The 24928-nt window shown below is 48.4% G+C and overlaps 1 protein-coding gene across 2 annotated transcripts in view; it reads right to left on the bottom strand.

The window, feature by feature from the left end:
* Positions 1 to 1646: 1646 nt before the first annotated feature.
* The window catches only part of CES1 (carboxylesterase 1), a 30464-nt gene continuing 7182 nt past the window's right edge, over positions 1647 to 24928 (bottom strand). For both annotated transcript variants that reach the window (XM_030796899.1, XM_030796893.1), the window contains exons 3-14: positions 24602 to 24746; positions 21995 to 22128; positions 19811 to 19964; positions 18806 to 18913; positions 17978 to 18082; positions 15095 to 15133; positions 11095 to 11235; positions 9022 to 9102; positions 8611 to 8758; positions 4444 to 4575; positions 2325 to 2397; positions 1647 to 2028 (exon numbers count right to left, since the gene is read on the bottom strand). In XM_030796899.1, coding sequence (XP_030652759.1) covers positions 1845 to 2028; positions 2325 to 2397; positions 4444 to 4575; positions 8611 to 8758; positions 9022 to 9102; positions 11095 to 11235; positions 15095 to 15133; positions 17978 to 18082; positions 18806 to 18913; positions 19811 to 19964; positions 21995 to 22128; positions 24602 to 24746 — 1444 coding nt within the window. In that variant the 3' untranslated portion in view covers positions 1647 to 1844. The remainder of the gene's footprint in view (positions 2029 to 2324; positions 2398 to 4443; positions 4576 to 8610; positions 8759 to 9021; positions 9103 to 11094; positions 11236 to 15094; positions 15134 to 17977; positions 18083 to 18805; positions 18914 to 19810; positions 19965 to 21994; positions 22129 to 24601; positions 24747 to 24928) is intronic.

The raw sequence follows: 24928 nt of genomic DNA, 5'->3' as shown, positions 1-24928 counted from the left end.
TTGCTTTTACAAGAGGGTTGCTCTACATGCTTTGCTCTCTCTTCCAGCAGTAGATTTCTGTGACCTGGGACTTGCCAACTCCATGGTAGCAGCCAGAAGTGTCTGCTCCTGTCGTGGTCCAGCCTCAACCTTAGGCAGGACCTTCATTTCTTGCTGCTGGAGATGGAGCTTTGTCAGAGATATTGACCATCCCCAGCAGTAAAAGACCAATAATCTGGGCCCAAGATGACTCCCTGTCCCTCTCCCAGGGGTATAGAGTTTTAAAAGGTTCCTTATCTTCAACCTCAATATGTCTCTACCAGTACCTTGAGGAGGACAAGATTTCCTGGCCATTCCACAATGGTTGAAGGATTTTGTTCTTTAGGGGTGAAGAGTGTGAGCAGGGCTCATGCCTGCATTCCTGAAGGCAGACTTTCTCCAGTCTTACTCTCTGGGTCTCTCCAGACCCAGAACTCCCCTGAGCACTGTCCATGATCCAGCCCTCTGGACTCTGCTCATCCTGAGGCCAGGCCATCCCCAGCAAAGCCACCTTCCTTCTCACATTGCCTCTTTCGTCATCATTCTGTCTCTGAGGACAAAGTATTAATCTCCAGAACAAGACATAAGCACCAATTTGGCCTTCAAAAGATCCTTTATTCCCAAAGCTGAGGTCACAAATACAAAACTTGCTCCTTCATGGCCTCTGTCCCCTGCACCCCACCACCTAATCTTTCTCATGGGCCCTGGTAGATACCCATGGAGTAGAGTCTGTGATTGGAGATAACTCCCCCAAGGGTCCATGGTTCCCAGAGATTTTATACTCTCACAGTGGCCCACACTTGGCCTTCAGCACTGAACAAAATTCAGAGAGTATTTCTGCTCATTATGGTCACCCTGTCTCCTGCCTGCAGGTGAGAAGTAAGCCAGTGTTCACATCCCACCACTCCCCCTAGGTGCTTGTCTTCCCTTTGATTTCAAGGGAACCATGTGCCTTGCAACTTCAGCTCTTTGGTGCAGGAAAAGTTATGATTTTAAGGACAATCCAGCTTCCTCTTGCTGATAAGGCGGGAATGACATGCTTTAGAGCTTTCTACATAGTAACAGAATCCAGAAATCACCCATGGGATTCTGAAAGACACAGTTTAGGGTGACCCTCTGGAGAATTACTCCAAGGTGGTCACTGCCCACACCAGAAGTGGTCCAGGCTACAGAAGGAGTTTAGACCAGTTGTTGGAAGAGACAGCCTCATGGAGGGGTATGGGAGGCTAGTGTACATACTCAGAAAGGTGTTGCAGGCCTGTGCAACGGTCAGTAAGTGCCATGCAACAGTGCCACGGGATCAGCACAGCATGTCTCCCTCTTCCCTGAACAGGACCCATTCTCAGCCTGGGCCACTTCCATTTCCATGGGCAGCTCCAAATAGAGGGTAGGGATGCTGCACTCTGGCCATCCCAACTCGTACTGTTGGAAATTGTTGGGGGCGCAGAAACGTTCAGCAGACCCAGAACTCCCCTGAGCACTGTCCATGATCCAGCCCTCTGGACTCTGCTCATCCTGAGGCCAGGCCATCCCCAGCAAAGCCACCTTCCTTCTCACATTGCCTCTTTCGTCATCATTCTGTCTCTGAGGACAAAGTATTAATCTCCAGAACAAGACATAAGCACCAATTTGGCCTTCAAAAGATCCTTTATTCCCAAAGCTGAGGTCACAAATACAAAACTTGCTCCTTCATGGCCTCTGTCCCCTGCACCCCACCACCAGACAATTCCCCATCCATGGTAAGATGCCTTCTGAACCGGCAATCCCTTTCTTAAAAGACCCCAGTCTTTGCTCCTCCAGACTCCCAAGGCTGGCTGGATCTTCATTCACAGCTCTACATGTTCTGTGTGGGGTGGTTTCTCCAGTGCCTTCTTGGCAAAGAGGTTGGTCCAGAAAGCTACTTCTTTGTCCTTCAGCTTCTGGGCCACCTGGGTGTTGGCACCAATTTGCAGATACACTTCCTTCTGGTTGTACTCTGGCCAGTGGGGCAGCCCTTCCCCATTGGGGTTTCTGGAAACAGAATCAAATAGAATTGCCCCAAAGCTGCTGTGTGTTTCCAGCAATCTTCTTAGATGTGCGAGGATGCCCAAGTTATCTCTGTCAAGGGGGTTGTATACCTCCAGAGATGGAGAGCTCACTATCTCCTGGGGCAGCCTCTCCATTTGTAGAGAGCTCTCATTGTCAGAGTGCTATGGTCACAGGGTCAGAAGTTTGATCACTAGAACCTTAGAAGCTGCCCCTTCCCAATAGGCATGCCCCGCCCCCAACCCTCACCAGCTGTTCTCTGTCTTTGCCAAGAGCCTCACCCATTTCGAGCAAAGTTGGCCCAGAATTTCATCACCATCTTGCTAAGTCTGATCTCCTCTTCTGAGGCACCCTCTGTGGGGAAAAAGAAGAAAAGCGTTTGTTACTCAAAGTGTGGTCTGTGGACCTGCAGGTCTGCTCTAAACAGTCTTGGTGCATGGTCCACACACACTGAGCCAAAGTCTGCACTTTTAGAAGATAGTGGTGGACTTGTGTGTACATTACCTTTGAGCGTATCTGACCTAGGGCTCAGCAATGGGCATGCGTCATTCCATTGGCTGGCTGCCTTTGTCTCCTGTGACCCTCACCTGCCTCCTTCCTGCTCACAGGAAATGCCCCACCCCAGGGTTTCCTCTACATCAGCACCACCTCCCAGGGTTGCTCTCTCTTGGGTCTTTTCTCCTTCCCCGGCACGCACCCACAATTCACATTCTGAAAAACAACAGAGCCTCAAGGCGCCTAAGCATGCACAGTGAGATGCCCAGAGGCTCTGGTGCATTCTGAGCAGCCATGGGGTGAGTCCCATCTGATCTGTAACTACTGAGAGTTAAGACTTAGAAGACATTGTGAAAGGATTTTTTAAAATATTGTATAATGTAAACTAAAACTAAAATCCTAACACCCCCAACTGACTGAACAGACCCTCTCTGGGCTAAGGGGAGCCCCGAAAAACCTTCAACTCTGTTCCTGCCTGGGAACAGACAGGAGGTCAGACATGCCTCATAATACTCCCTCCCTTTTGTGGTTTAGACACCACCAGACCAGCATCAGCAATAAAATAAAGGTCATCATTCTGACAGAACACACTCTTTGTGGCAATAAGACACCAAATTAAAAACGAGACCTAAGGCCACGTCGGGCAAGGATTCAGGCCTACGTCTTTACCCTTAAAGAATCCACTTTGTTCTCACTGCCACGAGGTGCTTCTCTTTCTCTAGCAGCTAAACCAGCACTGGCCTGGAGTTAAGCAAAATGAAAACAGTAACAACGGCTGCAGCTGGGATACGCAGACAAACAGAACCCTGACTCGCCAGACTTAACTACCACTTTGATTGCATAAGAGACTGATTTCAGTAACTTTCTCCAGATAAGAACATCACCAACCATGGACTGGACCTGGCCGGTGTACAGAGGCTGCTCGCTTGCTGAGCTTCAGTGTCCTGAGAAGACCTTTGGACTTATAGGCCATAATTGTAATACATTTAAATATTAGGTGTCCACCACCAGGTGAACATGGGCCATGTTACATGAATGTTTGTTTAATACACATGTGTCAGGACTGTCTTCATGAATATCCATTGCTCCCCCGTAACCTGTTGAACATGTATGTTTAGCAAATCCGTTCACATAAAGCTCCTACCCAACCCCTCCTTCCTCAACAAGCCTGTGTCTGGGCTTGGCCAGAGGCACCTTCCCAGCCTGTGGGATGGCCACCTTGCTGACTATAAACCATATCAAAAATAAATTCTCTTCTCCTATTCCAAATTCACACATCCTGTGAATTCTAAATTAACAATTATTAAATGTATTTAATGTGAAGGTTTATGAGTTTTTGTTAGAGACAGACAGAAAGACAAACAGACACACATTAGACCTGACTCAGTGTTAACACCAATTCTAACCTCACCTTCACTCACTTTCTCAGCGCTCTTGGGAGAGGAAAATTGATTGGTGGCTTCTCAACCTAGAGCAGGGCCCTGCATGTGTCCCACCGCCTGTCATGTTGATGACACAGCCCAGGATTCTGAGTGTCTGTGGCAGAGGGCACACGAATACACATCCTCCCTCAGGTGTGTTAGAGCGGGAGGAGGCGGGGGGACAACCCAATGACATTCAACCCTGTCATAGTGAATCCTGCAGGAGACACTCCCCCACAAACCTGTCTTGTGGATGTCACAGAGCAGGATTCTGAGTGTCTGTGCAGAGGGCACATGAATACACATCCCCCCTCACATGTGTTAGAGTGGGAGGAAGCCGGCGGACAACCCAGTGACATTCAACCCTCTTATACATAATCAGGAAACTAAGACCAGGAGAGAAGAAACTTGCTGAAGGCCACCACACCAACACTGGAACCCAGGTCTCCTAACTCCAAGCTCAGGGACAGCAAGGAGCCATTACCTTTTAAAAATGGGGCCCCAAAGACGGAGAAGAGCTCATCCCCATGGTCTCCTATCACTGTCTTGGGTTTCATGTCTGATGAGAAGCTTGGACGGTACTGAAACTCATACACGTAGGTGAGTGCTCCAGCATCTGAGAAGACAAGGATTCATGCACAGTTCATGTTGCCAGACACACACCTGGAGGCTACCAAGGTCTCCAGCTCTGCAGGAAACCTCTGGCTGTCAGCACAGTAGAGAAACAGAGTCACAGGAAAGCTCTGTTATGTGCTCCGGACTGCATAGCTGTCTGAGGTGGAAGCAGAATTTGAGCCAAATATTTGTTCAATGAACAAATGTTTAACGAATGAATATGGAAACCCTGGGTCAATTCATTTAAAATAACTGCCAGTGCAGGGACACTGACGCTGCCTCGTAAACCCCTTTGTCTGCTGGTGCATTCTCACACAAGACAATCTCTCTACATCTGGTTACACTGGATGTAATGCATTGATAATAGACTTCATTCACTTGGGCACCATCTCCACCCTGACAGATGTCTTCTGTTCTGCCTCGGTTTGAGCATTTGCAGGGTTTTTCTCACCCATCCTGAGAAGACTGAAGCAAATCCAAGTTGCTTGTCTGAACGTGAGGCTATTTAAATACAAACATATGCAGAGAGGGAACAATCTGCCTCTTGTGTCTCAGGAATCTGCAGCACTCACTGCTTTATAGCTCACTATCCCCATGTGTCTTGCTGCCTGCCTGGCCAGGGACTGTTAGGGTGTTAAGGCAGTAAAGTCCTGGCAGAGAAAAGAAGGGGCTGAGCAAGGGTGACCTTGCCTCTCTCCTGCCCTCTCTCCTTCTGCTCTGCCCTCCTCTCCCACCAACAAAGCTCTCCTGTCTCAGCCCCAAGATGATGCCAGTTTCCCAATGATTGGCTCATTGGAGCCACAGATCACTGCCCCTTCAGGGTTACCTCATGGGCCTCCTGTCCCTGTGCCTCAGCACTTTGCACTGGTCGTGATACCCACTGAGAAGTGACACTAAGAAGGAAAGAGTCAGGGCAATGCCAGGCTAGTGGAGAAAATTTACAATGTCTTCCCCTTTGGGTACAGTAAGAAAGTTGGAAAATAAAATAAAAACAATTAGGAATAATTACAAGAAACAAAAATATGGAGACGAGTAAAGCAAAACTAGATATCACTCATAATTCTACTACCTGAGGCAAGGGCTATGCATTTTTTGTATTTCCTTCTAAAATTTTTCCTTATCCTTTATAATTTAAAAATCAATTTTAACAATCAAATTTAAAATAACTCTACCACTCAGAGACTGCTGCTTTTTTATTTTAGCTTATCTCTCTTTTATGTATATAAACTTGGGATGATATTATATATGGTATTTTGTAGTGCACTATAATCATTTCCCTTTTAAATTTTTTTGTAGAGACAGGGTCTCACTATGTTGCCCAGGCTGATCCTGAAATCCTAGGCTCTCGTAATCCTCCCACCTCAGCCTCCCAAAATGCTGAGAGTGTTAGCAAGAACCACCACCTCTAGCCATCATTTCTTAACATCATTAAAAATTCATCCACAAAAGGATTTAACAATGGGAGCTCACGCATCCCTAACCTCATGCCCCACCCGCACATGTCATTTCAATGTGAGAATGAAGAATAATCTATTTACTCATCTTTGTCAGCATCCTTCACTGCACCCTCGGCTCAGCAGGAAGCACACCTGGAAAGATGCCATCCTTCTGTGGCTCTGCAATCCAACTGTTAAATGGCTGCTTCAAGGTCAAGCAAAACTTGCTAAAAGGAGGGTTTGACCTTGCCTTTGCCGCTCGAACATTTTCCAAAGAAACTCAGAGCCAACCATAGAAGAAAGAGCTTTTGTGAATGATAGAACTTATTATAGGCAGCATGCTGCCCAAAATGTACTTTGTAAAACTCTTTGGCTAAAGCCATTGATATTTATACAATTCTTACAATCACAACACAAGTCTTCAGAGGAAAGTAGCGCACAGATTTGGGTAATGACAAATAGGCACAATAAGAGAAGCAGAGACAATGAGAGGGCTAGTCATGGAGGACATGCAGATTAAAACAGGCTGATGTGCTTCTTGTTGGTGGGGAAGGCTTATGAAACTGGCAGTGTTATGTTAATTTTTAACCTTAGCATCCCAAATGAGAAAGAGAATAAAGAAATCCACATTCTTATGCAATGGAATGCAATTTTGCAATATTTGTCCAAAGTTCTAAAACGTTTCTGTTGTCCAACCTAGTTATGCACTTCTAAAAATGATCCTAAGAAAATTATTAGACCTGTGATTAGGGACTTATGCACATTAGGCTGAGCTCAGTGTTATTGTGCATCAGAATGTGAGCAGCCAGGCTAAACATCTAATAGGACAGGAATATTAAAGTCTATTTAATACAGCCATTTCATGGAATAAGGAATGCTTTGATGAGTTTGTATCAACATTCAGAAAATCCTCACAACATAGTGTTCTGGGAACAAAAGTAAAATATAAAATTGATTTTTAAAGTATATGAGACATGGAAAATCTTCAGACAAAAACACAAAAAATTTATACCACTTGCCTCCAGGTGGTGGAATTACGAGTGATACCTCGTTTCTTCTTTCTGTGTTTCCATATTTTTGAAACTTTCTATAATTTAACATATTAATTTTATATTCAGAAATGTTATTTTTATCAAAAAGAGTGAGACAACAGTAAGTGAAAGTTGATAAAATCTGTGTAGTCCTGGCAAAAAAAAAACCCTGAACTTAAAGTCATGGGAAATGAGATGAAAAACAGAAGTTCAGTATTGCTCAAACCATCAGAAGATGGAGACGGGAACACTATATATAAATCACATGCAGCGCATGGGGCAAGGGCAAGTTTAAGAAAGAACAGATTCAACTCCAGTGGTCTTGGTTAAAGGTTTTTATCAGGACCCTGTGAAGAAATGAGGGTTATAAGCACATGCCCCTTCCTGTGCAATTGTGTGTCTGGGCACCTGCTAGTTAAGCGTTAGCTAGTTTTTATCATGCTTATGAAGTTCTAAATTTAAAAACCCTTCCAGCATGATTAGAGAGAGGACATTTCCTGGCTTGCAGACTAGGCGAATGAGAGCTGGAAGAAAAATAATCCTGTGAGCCTCCTCTAGCTGGCACCCAGGAACAGAGACTCCTCTCTCCGTGAGCTCATGCATCCCTAACATCATGCCCCACCCACACAGCCTTGGGTCAGTGGTAGAAGGTCCTGCATAGACCCTGCCCTTGCCCTGTGCTTGCATGCTACTGCACGCACTGAGATGCACAAAAGCCAGCCTCAGACATTGCCATTCTCCAGACCACCTCCCCCACAACCGCCCCAGCTCCTCTCTCTGGCCTTCTTGGTCCTGGACAATCCTCTGGATCCCATGCAGGACTCCCACTTTTTATCCAGCTCCAATACTTAACAAACTTGTTTGCAGCCAGCTTGGACCTAAAAACCTTCCACGATTCATCTTTCAGTACTTGTCCTACAGCAGCCCTATGTCCCATGATAACAGCAGGCATGGAGCCCTTGCAGCAGATGCTGTCAGTGTCTCACCCATATCACCTCTTCCTGGGCATGCCAGCCTGACTTCCACCTCCAGCATCTGCAGCTGCCGGCCTGAGGCCTTTGTCTGGTCACAAGAGACTACTCCGCCCTTGTGTGCAGCAGGTCAAAGTCACAGGGAATAAACAAATCCTTGCAAGAGCCTTCAACCAATGACCAGTGGAAGCTGGTGAATAAATACCCGGCTCCCTTGCCACTCAGATGGGTGCCCCTGAGCGCTGTATTCTCGGTGTTTCCTTGAGTTTCCCAGCTCCAGTTGTCCACAGTGGATACTCCCTTGGCAACGCATCATGGATTGGATTCCATCTCCTTCCTCTCTCACTTCCCCACTTCCCTACTGCTGTTATCTGGGATCATCACCTTAAAAAACCACTTGCCTCTGGATTTTTTTTCTCACAGTCTTCCACTGGCATAAACCAAAATAAGACAGCACCTCACTCCATGCCATATGGAATCAGCCTTTGAGGCCTAACCCTCAGCTCTTTCCATGTCTGTCTATGCTGGGAGGTAGGTGGGTCAGATACAGAAGCTGGTGGGGTTTGTGTCCCTCCCCTGTTCGACCTCTGGGATTCACCTCTGTGGTTCCGGGCCACAATCACAGATGGGACACCAAACATCACATCTGCTAACAAGTCCAGGAACAGGTCTTTCTTTTTGACAGGGTCGTCTGTTCCTCCTAAGTACTTCTCAATGGCTTCTGGAATCAGTTCCTTAGCAATGTACTGAAATAGATCAAAAAGTGACCACCATCCCCTTGGTGAGCGATGTAGCTTCTCCAGCCCACCAGGAAAGCCTGCCTCAATGGTGAACCCCACAAGCCCTGTGCAACTCCCCACTAGGGTGGAAAGTGAAGTGGGAAAAGTGGAAAGATGGGGGAAACCCTGAGGCCCCAGTCTTCGTTCTGCCATTTAATTGCTCTATGATTTGGGCAAGTCCTTGTTCCTCTCTGGGTCTCAGCCAATTCCCATGATTCCTAGACTCTTACAAAAAAGGGATAGGACTTCCACAAGAGTGACATGGCTGTCTTCTGGTCCAGTTTCCCTTCGGAGAGTGGATAGCCCATAAACTGTTAAAAAAAAAAAAAAGTTAAGCATTTATGAATCATTGGGAATTAATGAGAAGAAACAAACTGACCAACCAAACAAACCAATGCAGTCTGAAAGTCCTCTAATTATGGGGGCTTTTAAGGGCATGGGTCTTTACTGAAATGGGCAAAATCAATGAATCAAATGGGCTTATATCCAGAAACTCAAGCATTGCAAAGATTACCAAAAGAAAAAAAATTTTCGGAGAACCTGTGGCAGTGTTTTGCAGTGTGTGTGTGTGTGTGTGTGTGTGTGTGTTTGTGTGTGTGTGTGGCTGAGATCCCTACAGTGGTCAGTGACATGGAGAGGCAAGGTGGCTTCCAGGCCAGTGTGGAACACAGGGCTCTGGGGAAGAGGACACAGACCTCCCAAGTACCCCCACCTGTCACAGATGACACTGAAAGCCTTAGATCCTGCCTTCATGGCTTTGGTCTTTGGTATAACCTCCGAAATCCTTCTGAGGGGCGAACTGCACATCTCTACTCACATAACAACTCTTCCCAAACCTCTGCACTCAGAGACTCGACCAATCTCTGGCATTGCTTCTAGCGGCTTAATGCTGTGTCCCTAGAATGACCCTAGTATCCTTAACATACCTGCCTGGGAAGGCTCAACCCTGCCAGGATAATTTACTCTGCTCCAGCCAAAACCTAGAGAGAAGCAGACAGGCCCCTGAACCCAACTAGAGCAGTTACTTTGGAAGCCTGCAATGATAAACACTTTCTCTGCCCTTTGGGATGTGAATCTACCACCCAACCCCGTTTCCATGAGGACCTGAGAGCCTTCTCTTTGCAATGCAAACATTCAGGGAGCTCACTCTTGATCTTCCCAGTCCTTCTGGAAAGAGTAGAGCCTGACTTCAGTGGGTTCTTCCTGCGGTCTAATGCATGGCTTCCTCTGCTGAAGACAAGAGAAGTTTGTTTCTGCCCCAGGTGAGCCAGGATGAAGACATCCAGGCAGTCTAGTCACATGAACCAAGCCTCTTCCCCAGAGCCCTGTGTTCCACACTGGCCTGGCAGACACCTTGCCTCTCCATGTCACTGACCACCATAGGGATCTCAGCCACACACACAAACACACACGCACACACCACACTGTGTTTCCCTTGGCACACCGGGCCTATGAAACATGACCAGGCTTTTGTTTTGGGGATGTGAGTCCAGTCCACGCTGGACTATTTCCCATATTGCAATCATATTACTGAATAAACCATCCTACTGCTTTAACCAGGGTCAGTTTTGTTTATCTTCAACAGGAAGGAGAACCCTTCTTTACTTTTAGCACTCAATTACTTTTTCCATTTATTTGTTTCCAACTTTTCTTTTAGGTTTGGGGGTACCTGTGCAGGTTTGATCATGGGTAATTTGGGTCTCTGGAGTTTGCTGTATAGATTATTTTGTTACCAGGTATTGAGCATAGCACCCGATTAGGTAGCTTTTCCATCCTCATCTTCCTCTGACCCTCTACTCTCTAGTAGACCCTGATGTCTGCTGTTCCCTAGAAGTCAATGGTAACTCAAGAAGAAGCCACTTTCTTTGGATATTTTCAATGAGGTGATGAAGAGTATGAGTGATTTGTGGGGGAAGTATGCATACCCAACCCGAGGTGGGAAGCCAGGAAGCCCCCAACTGCCTCTCCGGACTCCTCAACTCCTTCCCCCTTCTAGGCTCCCTCAGTTTTCCCATCTGCACAGTTATTTTCTCTACTTGCCCTCCCAGCAAAGACACTTCAGGATTCTTCAATAGGAAGACAATCAGAGAGTCTGGGGAGAGGGGATCCCAGGGCCCTGATATCCCAGTGACGACTGTGCCCTCCTGGAGGAGATTTCCGTGGAAATGGTAACTAACTCCTGCTGAAGGGCACAGCTGCTCAGGACTCAGAGTGCGGCTTGGAGAGGGAAGCACTTCTGGGACTAGAGACAGGAGGGCTGATGGCGGTGGGTGAGTCCCTCCAAGAGGCTTGCGCCTTCTCACCATTGGCAACATCCAGCCAAACTCCTGCTTGTTAATTCCGACCATGTAGGGGATAGTGTGGAAGTTCCTTTCAGCTTGAAGCTCTTCAGGTGTTTTCGGCAGCAGCACTCCATCAATCACGGTGGCCAACAAGGAGTGACTCTGGGGGAGAGAGAAGTGCAGTGCCTGTGATTCCCTCCCAAGCCACATCCACGTCCCCAACTCTGCCTGTCTGGGGGTGAGACCAGTACCACAGACCGGCATGGCTGCACATACTCAGGGTCCTAACTTAAGGGGGTAGGTCTCTGTGACCCAGGGGTAGAACTTCAGGCAGAGGCTGACACTGGTCAGGTGATGAGGAAAGGAAGAAATCTTCACTCAGATTGAAATACATATATTATCTATATAAAATTACATGTCGATATATTTCAATTTGAAGTGCATGCATTTCCCTCTGTGTGTCCACAGTTATTTTCGGTAGTCCTGGCAGTTGCTTCTGATAAAGCCCCCACGAATGCTGAATTAGAGAATACAGGGTCATCACTCAAAGGGGAAATACTGGGTTAGGTTCTTGCAAAACTCTGGCCACAACATTTTCATCACCCTTCTTTTATGTGTGGGTTTCTGTTGAAAGAGACTTCCATGGTTCCATCCCACACAATAGGTATTACTTTAGCCCTTTCCATCACAGCCTCACGTATGAATCGGCCAATTGCCTTCTCCTTCTTCTGAACGTGCTATTTTGTGGATTTCTCAACACCGAATGCATGGCCAGCAGCACTGCAGCTCCTGCCTCACCCAAGCTTGTCTCACACAGGCGCCTTCCCCATAAGGCACAGCACAGCCTGCTTAGCCCAGGAGCGACAGACAGCAGTGCTGCTCTTGGGATCACTCTAAACAGTGACATCACCACAAAAAGCATAAAAATGCAGAACACATGGCACTAAATAGACCACAAAGAGGACACTTGTTAGCATGAGAGATGAAACAAGAAGACAAGGTTGCCTCGCCGGATCTCAGATGGAACGTGCCCATCATGCAAATCCAGCTTCCCCTGCGCTGTGCCTGCCTGTGTGTGACCATGAAAGTGCCACCAGTATCGATTTGGGGGTTATAAGGACATTTTAGCAAGCAGGTGAATTTATAAATGCAGAATCCGTGATTAATGAGGAAGAGATTGTGCTATCTATCTGTGATTTAAACAAGAGCTGTTATTGATCCATGGGTGGCTTTGAGGAGGTACCAAACCCTCATCACTCAAGGAGCCTAGACTAGGACATGATTCCCTATTAGAGAGAAAATTATGAATAAAAGAATCAGTGATGAACTCACAGTATATTGAACCATGTCCTAATTTTAGGTTTTACCTTTGATGAATAATTTTTAAATGGTCACAGATTAGAGAGAGCCCGACTCACATGTTGCCATCAGGGCAGCTAGTTCTGGGCACAGTTATATTTCATATTTAGTCACAATGGTGTAGTTGCTAAGATAGAACATGGATGTTGCTAAGATAGAGCATGGACGTTGAAACCAGATTAACTGGATCTGAAGCCTGGCTCTGCTACTTACTGGCTGGGAGTTTCACCTGTTTGGGCCTGTTTTCTCATCTAAGAGGTGAGTTATTGTGAGGATTAAATGGCTGAACATATAAAATACTTAGCACAGCACCTGGTATCTGGAAGGGCTGAATAACTGTTAGGCATTACTTGTTAGCAAGGTTGCTGTGGGTCCCTCTCATGGACACCAGTGTTCTGCGCCATCTTCCCAGTTCCATGCCCCATGGGCTGTATTTCCCTCCTGGATATCAGATGGAACTGGACAATTCCTAGCCTTTGAGACCCTATGGCTTCCGGAACCTTTGGTCTGCTCTACAAAAGCCAATGAATGACAAGCTAGTTCGGGCTGCCTGGGGGAGATGTTCTGTGAAGTGGACCAGACCCAGCTGGACAAGGCGCAGATCCTAATCCAATATGGGTGACAATGCAGAACAGGATTGGGGTGCAAGTCCAGCCTCCTTGAGAAGCTGTTCAGTTCAGGCAGGGCTGCTGTGGGAGGCCAGCAAGAGGAGCAGCCCCTCTGGAAGGAAGATGCAGGGCGGGCTACGTGGAGGAGGCGCTGCCCGCCTGCGGTGGGCTCTGGGCAGTGAATGGTATTGACAGGTGAGGAAAGGAGTGAGAATTTCTAAACAGTGGGAATGGCATGAGCAAAAGGACATAGGTGTCACTGTGCAGGGTCAATTCCAGAAGCAACCAAGAGTTTTGGGCTTGGAGAAGTGCTGTGGGGCTGGGTCTAGAGGGAGGGACAGGTGCAGAGCCTACCTTTTGCACAGTCTGGCACACAGTGCGCACGCAGGTATGTATTGAAGGACTAACTCCATGGAGATAAGGGGATTTGTCTCATAAGAAAGGTCAGGCTTTTAAGAAGTGGGGGTGATGTGCTCTAACTCTGTTAAGGAAGGCCAGTCTGGCTGCACCATGAGACATGGAAATGGGGAGAGAAGTTGAAGTAGAAGAGGATAAAAGTTGAGGCAAGAGACAGGAGCACTTCAGTTGGGCGACAGCCATGCTGGAAGACTGCCATCAGCAACAACGACAAGTGATAGTTGTCCACTCAGAGTTTGCAAGTGGCTGCCCTGTGTGGAGCATAGCGTTGTGTCAGAAAACTCAGGGCTTCCTCTACTCCACCCCCTTTCTTACCCTCTGCATCCTGTCCATCAGCAAATCCTCTCAGCTATTCCTTCAAAGATATCCAGACTCCAACCACTCCTCCCATCCCCACTGCCACAGCCCTGTCTAGGCTGCCAGGAGCCCTTGCCCTTGCCTGGATTATGGTAATGCAGTGGCTGTCCAGCTGGTCAACTGCATCCACTCTGCCCCTTTCCTACAGTCTATTTGAACACGAGAGGCAGACACCTTTGTGAGATCTAAGATCATGTGACTCCTCTGTTCAAAACCTCCAAAGGCTTCCCATCTTGCTCGGAATCCAAATCCAAGCACTTTAATTGATCTCTCTCCCACTGCCCATTACCTCTTTAGCCTCAAGCCAGTCTGTCCCCACTCTCAGTCCTCTCCAGCCAGACTGGCCACTTCTGTTAGGGTCTTTGCAGTGGCTGTTTCCTCTGCCTGGAATAGGCTTCTCCAGGTTTCCTGACAGCTGGCTTCCCACCTCCTCCAGAGCTTGGCTCAAATGCCACCTTCTCATTGAACCATTCCCTGATCCTGCTACTTAAATTAAAACCATCCGCAAACTCTACCCCCTAATGCTGCATACCATCAAACAGAATACATACTTGATTTGCTTTTTTATTGCACTCTCCCTGCACTGTAATGGAAGGTCCCAAGAGGGCAGGTAGTCTTTCTTGTTTCACTGCTATATCCCCAGCTCCTAAACAAGTCCTGTCACGTAGTAAGTGTTTATTATCTTTGCTGAATGAATCTCATGTACTCCACCCATGACCATTTAGGAGAGTGCTGTGATCTCCAGGGACGCAGCAGAGAGGACAGGATTGTAAGATGCTGCAGAGGTGATGTCACCAGAAACTGTCAACCCACTGGGAGGTGGGGATGGGGGTGAGGAGATCAGGAGGATACTGCTGGAGTTTCCTGTGTGCTGGGAGGACGCGAGTGTCCTTGGTCTGAGATTTAGGCTTCCTCCCTCCATGGCTAAACATCCCTGTTATCTCTGCCTCCTGATTGTGGAAGGTTCTGGTTCAGCCTCCTCCTACAGTGCCATTTTGGGGAGCAGAAAATGTAAAAAAGAAGGGGAGTGGGCAGAGCCCAGGGAATACGATGTGACGCCTGGGAGCACCGGACTGGGAGTCAGGAAAATGGGTTCCAGGCCTGCCACTAGTCTTCCTGGCTGTGTTACCCAGATGAGTCACTGCCCCTCTCTGGGCCTCAGCAACGAACACACAGGAGTTACTATAATTACCCAAGAGAGGATTCTTTCACTCACAGTTAATTGGACCTTAAAGGTGCTAAGACTCAAAACCTATAATCAAGCAACAAAAGGTCCTTACCTCTTTGGTGTCTCCCTGTAAGTCCAGAGTTAAGAAATTCTGTGAAGACAAAGGCAGAGGATGTGGGTGAGAGACTTCCCAGGAGAACACTGAGCTGTGTGAGTGGGGCAACAGAGGGGTCAGGTTCTCCCTCCTGGTGCCAAGCTGGCTGGGCCGAAAGGATGTGGGCAGGACTCTGGCTCTGCTAGGCCTGAGCACAGGGTGAAGGCGAAGCAGGGAGGGATGGGCACCAGCATGGGAAGGACGGGCCAGGGACTCTAAGCCAGGGTTGATGGAGCTCTGGAGAGGACACCCACTGGTTGAGGCTGCCCAGTCCTCCATCCCTCTCCTCTTCCTCTTCCCCTGGGAAGAACATGCCAATTCTCCTTCAGAGACCTCCTTCTTCTCCCATCACTCCATGAATTCAGATATCTATATGCAACCTGCGGTGCTCCATCTCCCTGAACATGAGTGTTAGTTCAGGGATGGGCATACACTCATGTCAATCCAACAGAGTTTACCCCAAAACTTTTGCAGGAATTGTTTAGAAAGAGGGTTTTTAAGCAGATAGGACGTAAGTCTAGAGTGCTGTTGTCTTTAACCTTCCCAGGAGATATATCTGCCTAAGAGTGAAGCCAACACAGAGATGTGCAAAGCTGAAGGATAGAGAATGGTAGATTCTCAATAATATCCTATGATCATCTGGATCCAGCCATGCCTGAAGCCATCAACTCCTGAGATTTTCAGTTTACATGAGAATGCTATTGCAACACATTTCTTTATCTGTTCAAGGCACTTGGGAGAGTTTCCTCATCTCCCATTAGAAAGCCCTGACTCATGCAAGCTCACTGAGTCTCATCCTACCCCATGCATCTCTTTGGTGTGTGTTCACCAAGATTGCAGTGACTGTAGTGTTGCACTGTAGGTCCCAGATCTGACCTGTGCTCAGGATGTAACCAGTGAAGGTCCCTCCATTAAGGATTGAAGTCCCACTAGCCAGGAGTGTGTGTGTGTGCATGCGCAAGTGTGTCTGTGTGTGGCTCTTTTTGTGTGGGTGTCTGTGTGTGGGTGTCTGTGTGTGTCTCTGTGTGTGTGTGTCTGTATGTGTTTCTCTGTGTGTGTGTCTGTGTGTGTGTGTGTGTTTGTGTGGCTGCATGTGTGTGTACTGGAGGCAGTGTGTTATCATGGAGGCGCTTCCTCAAGATCGCAGAAAAACTCAAAAGAATGTTCCAGGATCTTAGGGATGGGTTTCCCCAAAGACTCAACTCTTCCCTTTTAAGCTGGGTCCTCTGATGCCACATGCAGAATTGCTGGAATATTTGCCTCCTTCCAGGTGTTAGAAAACAATTGTGTTTTAATTCCTTGAACACTTTGGTCACTTAGAGCCTGAGCCAAGGCCTAAGCACCAATACCACATTGGACTCAACTCATGGACACACAAGCAGAGTCCAGTGGTAGATGCTGGCCCTGGCACCCAGGAGTAGCCTCAGGTCCAAGGAGAGAGTGCAGGCTACTCCTGAGCTTGGAATTCACCCTCTTCCCCCTCAAAGGGAATAGTTCCCAATGGCCCTGGGTGCTGTGTCATCTGGGTGTTTGTCCTCCTGGGCTTCCCTGTGATGAGAGACTGCCACGTCCGTCCAACAATCCTAAAGGTCCCCAAGTCCTAATATGTGAGGATGGCAGGGATGGCAGAAGATACTCTAGACCTGCAGGTGTGGGTTCTGGGTCCTACAGTGCTGCCTCTGTGACTAATTTTAACTGTAACATGGGCCAATTACAAAATTTCTCTGTCTCTGTTACCTCTGTTAAAATGGGCACAATGATTTCAAAGCTGAATTTCTCAAGAAAGATAAGGTGGAGTCAGGGTTAAGGGCATGAACTCCCCAATTCCACTGTCTGGTCTCAAATCTGGCTCCCTCCACCTTCTCTGTGAAGCATCCCTGATTACTATAATGAATGCTTCCCTTCTATGCTGCCACCATACTCAACCTGCGAAGTATATGAATGTGTTTCTCTTTGGATAGTTCCTTGAGAGCAGGGACTATGTCCACTTCATACCTGTTTTGCTACCTCTAACACCCACCCCTACATATTTAGCATGGATGAATGGATGGATCAATGGAGGGATGTATGGAGTTGGTCAATACATGGAGTACAGTTGAATTGAATGGATACATGAATAGATGGGTGAAAACTAGCGGACAGGTGATAACTGGATTGTTGATTTTGGAGGAATGGGTGATGGAGTTGAGATATAAGGTGGCTGGATGATCCATGAATGGTGGATGGATTGAAAATAGATAAATACGAAGTTATGAATAGGTTGACATTAGATTGATAAAAATATATGAGTGAATTGGATGAATTAGTGAACAGATAGATGGATAAGACAATCGTAGATAGACGGATTAATGAATGGCTGGATGGATGACTATCCTAGGATGACAATTGAGTCAGAGTCTCAGAAAATCTAGAAAACTGGACCACCACCAGGTCTAATACAGACAGTTTCTAAGTCAACCAAGATAAATCATGACATCTTTCTGAAAATCGTTGAGCTTACTATCTCCATCCTCCAAATTCAGGATGATGGTGTCCCTTGGGAATATGTAACATTTAATTTCTTAAAAATACATCTGAAAACAAGAATGGCAAAATATTAAATTTTGGTCAGGATTGGGGATTGTTACACAATTTTTTATCATGTTATTTTTTGACTTTCTTTTTATACATTTGTGGCATTTTACAATAAAAAAGGACAAGTCAGATTCTCCATTCAGATACTGAGACTCCTGAGAGTTGAGAAATTGTCCCAGGTAACTGTCCCTGGGCAAGAGGACAGCTGAAATGAAGAAGTCTGGGACCAAGTTTACAGGGTTTGGGCTACAGGAACAGGCAACCTACCATTTTCAATGTCGTCTCCAAGAGCTCCTCTTCCGTCTTCTGTCGCAGGCAGTGAACCATGACAGCTGAGGTGGTGGTTTTGCACCCAGCAGTGATAGCAATTTGCTGCAAAGATCACAGGAAACAACAGAGTTCAAGAGTGACATCCCTTCCCTCCATCAACGAGGAAAGTGGCATTCTATCCCAAGCCCAACTTGTACTAGTGGCAGGGGGGGCAGCAGAAGACACTGTACACCCGCGGGTGTGGGTTCCAGGTCCCACGGAGCATTGCCTCTGTTACTAATCTCAATTGTAACATGGGTCAATTATGTAATCTCTCATCTCTGCTACCTTATCTCCATTGAAATGGACATAATCATCTTAAGCTGAATGTATCAAGATACGTGAAGTGGAGCTGAGATAGACAGCATGGAATCCTGAATTTCCTTGTCTGCTTTCAAATCCTGGTTGTTCCACTTACCAGCTATTAGGCCATAGGCAGACCCTGAGAGACACAAGACACCATCACTGCCCAACATGGCACCAGGCCCTGGCACATAGGAGGAGTGCGGTCACAGACAGGGCACTGTACTGGCCGCTAGGGCCATGAGCTGGAGTCCCAGCTCTGCCCTGACCACCTGCTGCCCTTGGCAAATCCCTTCCAAGCCCTGTGTTGGTTTGCCAGGCTGTGAAACTGGGACACTGATCAGGGTGTCTCCTCGCCCTTCCTGCTCAGCCATTGGTGCCTCAGTGATTCTAGGAGAAGTTTAGCTACAACCCACTGCAAAAGATCCCTGAGGATTCAGGAGCATAGAGCCAAGGGGGTAGGGGTGTGAGCTGGAGACCTACTTCAGCCAAGGGCTTGACATCACCTTTCTTCACCAGAACAGCAGTGAGGGCTACGCCACTCTCAGAAATGGCCCGGTGGAAGAGGTTCTTGGCCAATGGAGACAAAACCTGAGAGCAGAGTGGAGGGGAGGAGAGTTCATGCTCAGGGGTGGGGTCAGTGACTCACTCACTCTTCCAGGCTAGATCTATCCCAGTATAAAACCAACACAGGATTGAGGAATCCAGTAGTGGGCTGACCCTCTGCCCACCTCGAGGCAGGCGGAAGGCTTCCTACAGCTCCCAGCACCTCTCATATGGCTTTTCATCCCAGCTTACCCAGTGTCTCCCGCACCCAATCCCCCACCCCAGCAGGACCCCTCACACCCCCAGGTTGTGTCTATGACCCACAACCCCTGCCCCATCCCTCCCTATCCTCGGCTCCATCCCTCCTTCCTCTGCCTGCCTCCCCTAGCCCACCAGACCCCACAGTCACAAAGACTGTTGCCTCCTTCTTGGGCATGGACCAGCCATCAGACCACCCCAGAGGAATTCCCAGCCTGCTCAGTGTCCATGTCCCCGCCACATGTAGTTCAGGTTTAAGCCAAACAATGACCTCTGTCCACCTCTTGTCTTTGCCTGCCCTTACTCATAATTTATGCCTATTCCTACTTCCCAGGAGAAGGGATGTGAGTCCTTATGTTAAAATGAGTGGGAGGGAGAGAGAGAAAGAGACAGAGAAAGAGAGAGAGAGAGCTCAACCAAGATAGAAGCAGAGAATGCCACCATTGCAGACTGCAACTGGAGATTTGTATGGCCCCGGAACACTAAGCTGAGCTCTGAGCTTCCTGGGGGCCAAGGAGAGCTTGGTCTTTAGCTTTCCACCCCCGATGCTGGGCTGTGAGTAGGGCCAGTCCTGAATTCAGGTATTGTAATCAGAGGTATCCATAGCTGGATTGACAGGTGTCCAAGAGGTCTCATCTGCATCACATCAAGTGTGGGGTTGGGCCTGGTGCCAGGAACACTCACAAGAACAGAGACACTTTCTGCTCCCGCTGACTCTCCAAAGATGGTCACAGAGCCTGGGTTCCCTCCAAAGCCGGCAATGTTGTCCTGGACCCAGCGCAGGGCAGCCAGCTGGTCCAGGTGACCCCAGTTCCCTGGGCTGTGTTCATCCCCTGTGCTGCCAGGAAGAGAACAGGTTGAGGGTGGAGAGCAGAGATGTCATGCAGGACCTTCAGGACCACAGATGGGACTGGGGGCTCTCAGTGAACCCTTAAGAATAAGGCTGGGCTTCAGCATCTCTGAGACCCTGCCTTCACTAGTACAGCATTGTGGTGATGTATGGTTCTACATTCACTCAACTGGCAACTATTTACTGAGCATCTACTGTATGCCTGACACTGTCCTATGAGCTAGAGCACATCTGAGACCAAAGCAGGCAAAACCTGTGACGACATTGAGTTCCCACTACAGATCACAAGCAGATAAACAGATACATAGAGAGAATATAATGATGTTAGCTAGTCAAAGTGCATGAGGTAAATACAATGGAGTAAGGAAAAAAACAGGGGTGGGACAGGGGGTGGCATTTCAGATCCCAATCAGGGAAGGCCTTTTGGAGGCAGTGACATTTGAGGTTTCGGAGATAAAGACCTTCATAAAACAAGCACAATGAGCACATCAGCCTTGTAAATATCCAAAGAAAGGAATTCCAGGCAGAAGAAAAAGCAAGTGCAAAGGGCCTGGGGCCCAGTCAAAGAAAGTGTGAGTCAGGAGGTGCAGCTAGAGAGGGCCCTGGGGCCTGGCAAGAACTTCGGCTGTCATGGTAACAAACATGGGATGCCCCTGCAGGGTTTTGTGCAGAGGCATCGCATGATTCAATGCATGTGTTAAGTGATCACTCTGGCTACTGTGCGACTCAGCCTCAGTATAAAAGTGGCAGGGATCTGAAACTGTTAAAGATCATAATCAAGGTGAGAGACAGAGAGCTTTGGCTGGGCTAGGAGCCAGGGAGGAGGTGCAAAGTAGTGGACTCTGAGTGGATTCTCAAGGTGGAGCCAAGAAGGTTGTGAGAAAAGAGACAGTCCGGGCTGCCCACAAGGCCTTCTCCTGAGCCCCCGGGAAGATGCGGCAGCAGCAGCTGAGTGGAGGCATGGTGGGAGGACAAGGGGGTCTCTGTTGGGAGTGGGGCAGTGGGAGTCAAGGATTCAGCTTGTCCCTGGGAAGAGTGGGGCGCCCTTTAGACAGCCAGGGGCGGGGAGGAGGGAGTGAGTGATGCCTGTGGGCTTCAAAGGTGAGATGGGCTGGAAACAGGGGCTCTGGGCTGCTCCCTGGGATCACTGGGAATTAGTAGGGAGGGAGAGGGAGACAAGAGAGGCCTGTGGACAGGGAGGAGGGAGGACCAGGAAAGGGGCTGGGAAGGAAGCGTGTCACAGAGGCTGAGCGGCCATCTGCTGCTGCTGGGAGGTCCTGAGAGGTTGAGTGGAGAGCAGGGGGAGGTCACTGATGACAGCGATGAGGCCAGCCGAGTGGCGTGATCAGGAAGAAACCTGACAGGCATGGTTGGAGGAGAACCTTAGAAAAGGTTCATAGCAGTCGCACCTTGAAGGAGATCTGACTCCTGTCCCCATGGAGACCTGATGGGAAGACTCCATCCTTGCTTCCTGCACTTGCCAAATTTCAAGCAGAAAATGGGGTGAGTGGGTCCCAACACTCCTCTAGGAAGGGGTCAGATGCTCCCACACCCCACCGTCTGCAGCCCGCATTCCTTCACCCACAACATGTCCTGCGCTCCATCTGTGACTCTGCCCCTTCCTTCCTTTCCATGAGAAGTCAGATGTGTCAACCTTCACCTGCTGGGCTGCCTGCTAAGTGTCATGACAGAGAAATGCAATGTGCTGGAGAAACATAGGTGAAGAAGAGATGAGTCTTTCAGTGGAGGAAACTGGGGGCTGGGTCTTGCAGGATGAAGGGGAGTTCTTCGGGTAGAGTAAGCATTCCAGGCAGAGGGAACAGCACATGCAAAAGCTTAGAGGCAAGTGGATGAGTGGCTGGGTAGTGAGAGGGTAGGCAGTGTCCAATTATGAAGGGGCTTGGATGCCTTACTGTGGAACCTAGCTAACCTCCCCTGAGGGCTGGCATGACCAGAGCTGGGTCCTAGCATCCTCGTGCTGGGGGCCAAAGTGCAGTGAGGAGAGTCCAATTCCTTACCTGAAGAATCCCCAGATGCCCAGGCGGTATTGAATGGTCACCACCACCACGTTTTCATGGGCAGCAAGGGCCAGCCCATCATAGGTTGATGCTGTGCCCACCATCAGCCCCCCTCCGTGGATCCACACCATCACCTGGGCAGGGAGGAAGCAACATACCAGTTACAGGACGCAGAGCCAGGGAGCACTCAGAAGATGTCTTGTTTGGTGACCTACCTGTTGGTTACAACTGAAGGAGGATTTTATCCAAAGTTCACCAGCGTCCAGCAACGTTGCAAAAGGCAATCTCTCTCCTCCATAATTCTCCCAACTGGTGCCCAAGCCACCACCCCACTGCACATACCCTGGCTGCCCCTTCCTTTCTACCCAGCCTCCAGTGCCTCCTCCCCGCAAGGCTCTTCATGCTGAGAACATCATCATGGGCATAGCAAAGGCTAAGGATGTCCTCTTCTCCCCCTCACTCCCAACACCCTCAAGCCTGGACTGCTCATGCACTCAGCATGAACTCAGTTCATGCACTCAGTACCCATGGGGGAGCCCTTATATCTCAGCTTCATCTCAGTTAACTCTCTCATGGTGAAGTAAACTTCTCTGTGCATGAATGATTGTCTCGAGAAGCACACGTGCCTGTGATGGTGTCTCTTCCTCAAATGCCTACTTATGCCTCTGCATCCCCAAATCCCATCCACCCTGCAGAGCTCAGCCTAAAACCCACCCCCTTCAGGATGCCTTCAATCAATGGACTAACACTGTCTGAGAACTTAGTATGTGCCAGAGACTCTGCTAATACCGGAGGATGAGAGTGGATACAATTCCTCATGCATGGTTCTTGCATTTTAAAAGTCCACATAGCGGGGAAGAAGTGAGAGGGGCTAAAATAATAATATTGTAATAATATTATTCATGAAATATAAAAGAACTCGTAACATAAACTATGTCCCAAGTGCTGTTCTAAGCACAGTAAAATGAACTATCCATTGGGTAGGTACTAATACTGTGTCATTCTCCAGATGGGAAAATGGAGGCACTTAACCTGCCCAAGGTCCTACAACTCAAAAGTGGTAGCAGCAGGACTTTAACCCAGGCAGTCTGCCTCCAGAGTTCACATATTGAGCTGCCCAGCACACTGCAGGCGCCGGCCACAGTGCAGTGAGTTCACTGTTAGGGCAGGGGTACGAGCCTGCCTCTGCCTACTTAGCCAGGGACTGAGATCAAGCTTAGTGGTCACCCTTGACTGATCATATGTGATGATTCCCATTTTGAGGAAACAGAGGCTTAGAGAAATTAAGAAACTCCCAAGTCTCTCAGCTAGTCAAAGGCAGAACCAGGATTTAAACCCAGACCGTGTAGTTCTAGAACCTGTGGCCATTCCTGGAGGTTCTCCTGCCTCCAGGTTCCCAGAGCCCTTGTTTCTCCCACACCTCTAATCCCTGCATGCCTCCTGGGGAGGGACTGAGTGTGCATTCATCTTTGTGTGAAGGCTGAGCCCTAGGGCGGGCCTGCAATAAAATGCTGAAGGGAGGATATGTCTCTACAGCCCAGAAGGCAAGATCCTTGAAGGCAGGGGCTGTGTGGAGTGGGTTCATGTTCCTCTTTCCCTGAAGCCCCAGCTCTAACTGTGTATATGGGGCACTGAGTACACAATAGAAGAATGAATGAACAAATGAATGAATGAGTGAGTAAACCTTTCTCCCACTTCCTGTGTCTCACAAAGCACACGTAGAGCCAACTTCTAGTCCCACATTCGCAGACCTCCTCCCCCACTCCTGGGCACCATGCCACAGTGCCCATGGGAGACTGTCTGGAGGCAACACCCATTGTTTTTTTACCCTGGGTGGCCTCCTTTACCAGCAGACCCTCCCCACCCTCCAACCTGCAGATGGCAGGCTGCCCTGTGTCCAGCCCTTCATTTATTTGGGAAATTCTGACTCACTGGGTCATCAGCCTTTGCCAAGACAATTAGGGAGGAAAATTAGATACCAAAAAAAATCCCAGATATTTGGCCAAAGGCAAAAGGAAGAGCTTCTGGGATTGTCCCAGGCTCCGCTCCCAACACCTGTACCCAGACAGTGAAAGTTACCCCAGATAAATGTTGGTGTGCTGGAGAAAGGCCACATACAAGCTCAATGCCCTACTCCATGTCAAAAGCACTGGTTTGAAGATCAGAAGACTTGAGCCAAAACTACCCTACTGGGTGACCTCCCCTTCCCTATCTGGGCCTCAGTTTCTCTATCTGAAAAGGAAGAGTTGGGGTGTTGGCTTTTCTCTAAGTTCCTTCCACCACTAACATTGAAAATCATGTCTTACCCACTCTGGGTATCAGATTTTTAATTCAATAACTAAAAGTAATATTCTTATCCTTCTATTAGCATGAGGGAACTTGGACCAATTAAGATGTTCATTAAAGATGCAAAACAAACAGTGCCTGTGTCACGAGGGTAAACTGAGGTGTGGAAAACCAGTGTTTCCTGTGGAGGCCCTGGGGTCCTGAAACAATCCTGGCCTGTGCAGCTCCCTCCCCAAGCTGCCTTCACCCCCTTCCGGTCTGCCCCAGACGATCTGGGGTACTGGCGCTGACACGTCTTGACCAGGGGATCCCATGGCTTACCGGCAGCCTGCTTTTCTTGGTCAAGTCAGCAGGAGTGTAAATGTTGAGGTAAAGGCAGTCTTCAGAAAACTTGAGAGGAATGTTCTCCTTTCGGTTTGTAAATAGCTCTGAGAGTAACTGCCCCACCTTGGGATCTTGGGTGCACCTGGGGAAGGGGAAAGAAGAATCCCTGAAGTTCAGCCAGATCTAAGCGAGGTGTCTTCTAGGGCAGCGCCTTGGACTGGGAGGTTTAAGCCTGAAAATGGACTTGATATTTACAGACTCACGACACTGTAGTGGGTAGGAGGCTATCAGGGGCTTCAGGTGGGGGCGCTGGGACTCACTAAG

This window comes from Nomascus leucogenys, chromosome 2 (genome assembly GCF_006542625.1).
Source record: "Nomascus leucogenys isolate Asia chromosome 2, Asia_NLE_v1, whole genome shotgun sequence".
Classification (NCBI taxonomy): Eukaryota; Metazoa; Chordata; class Mammalia; order Primates; family Hylobatidae; genus Nomascus; species Nomascus leucogenys.
This window is presented reverse-complemented; position numbering and strand designations above follow the sequence as displayed.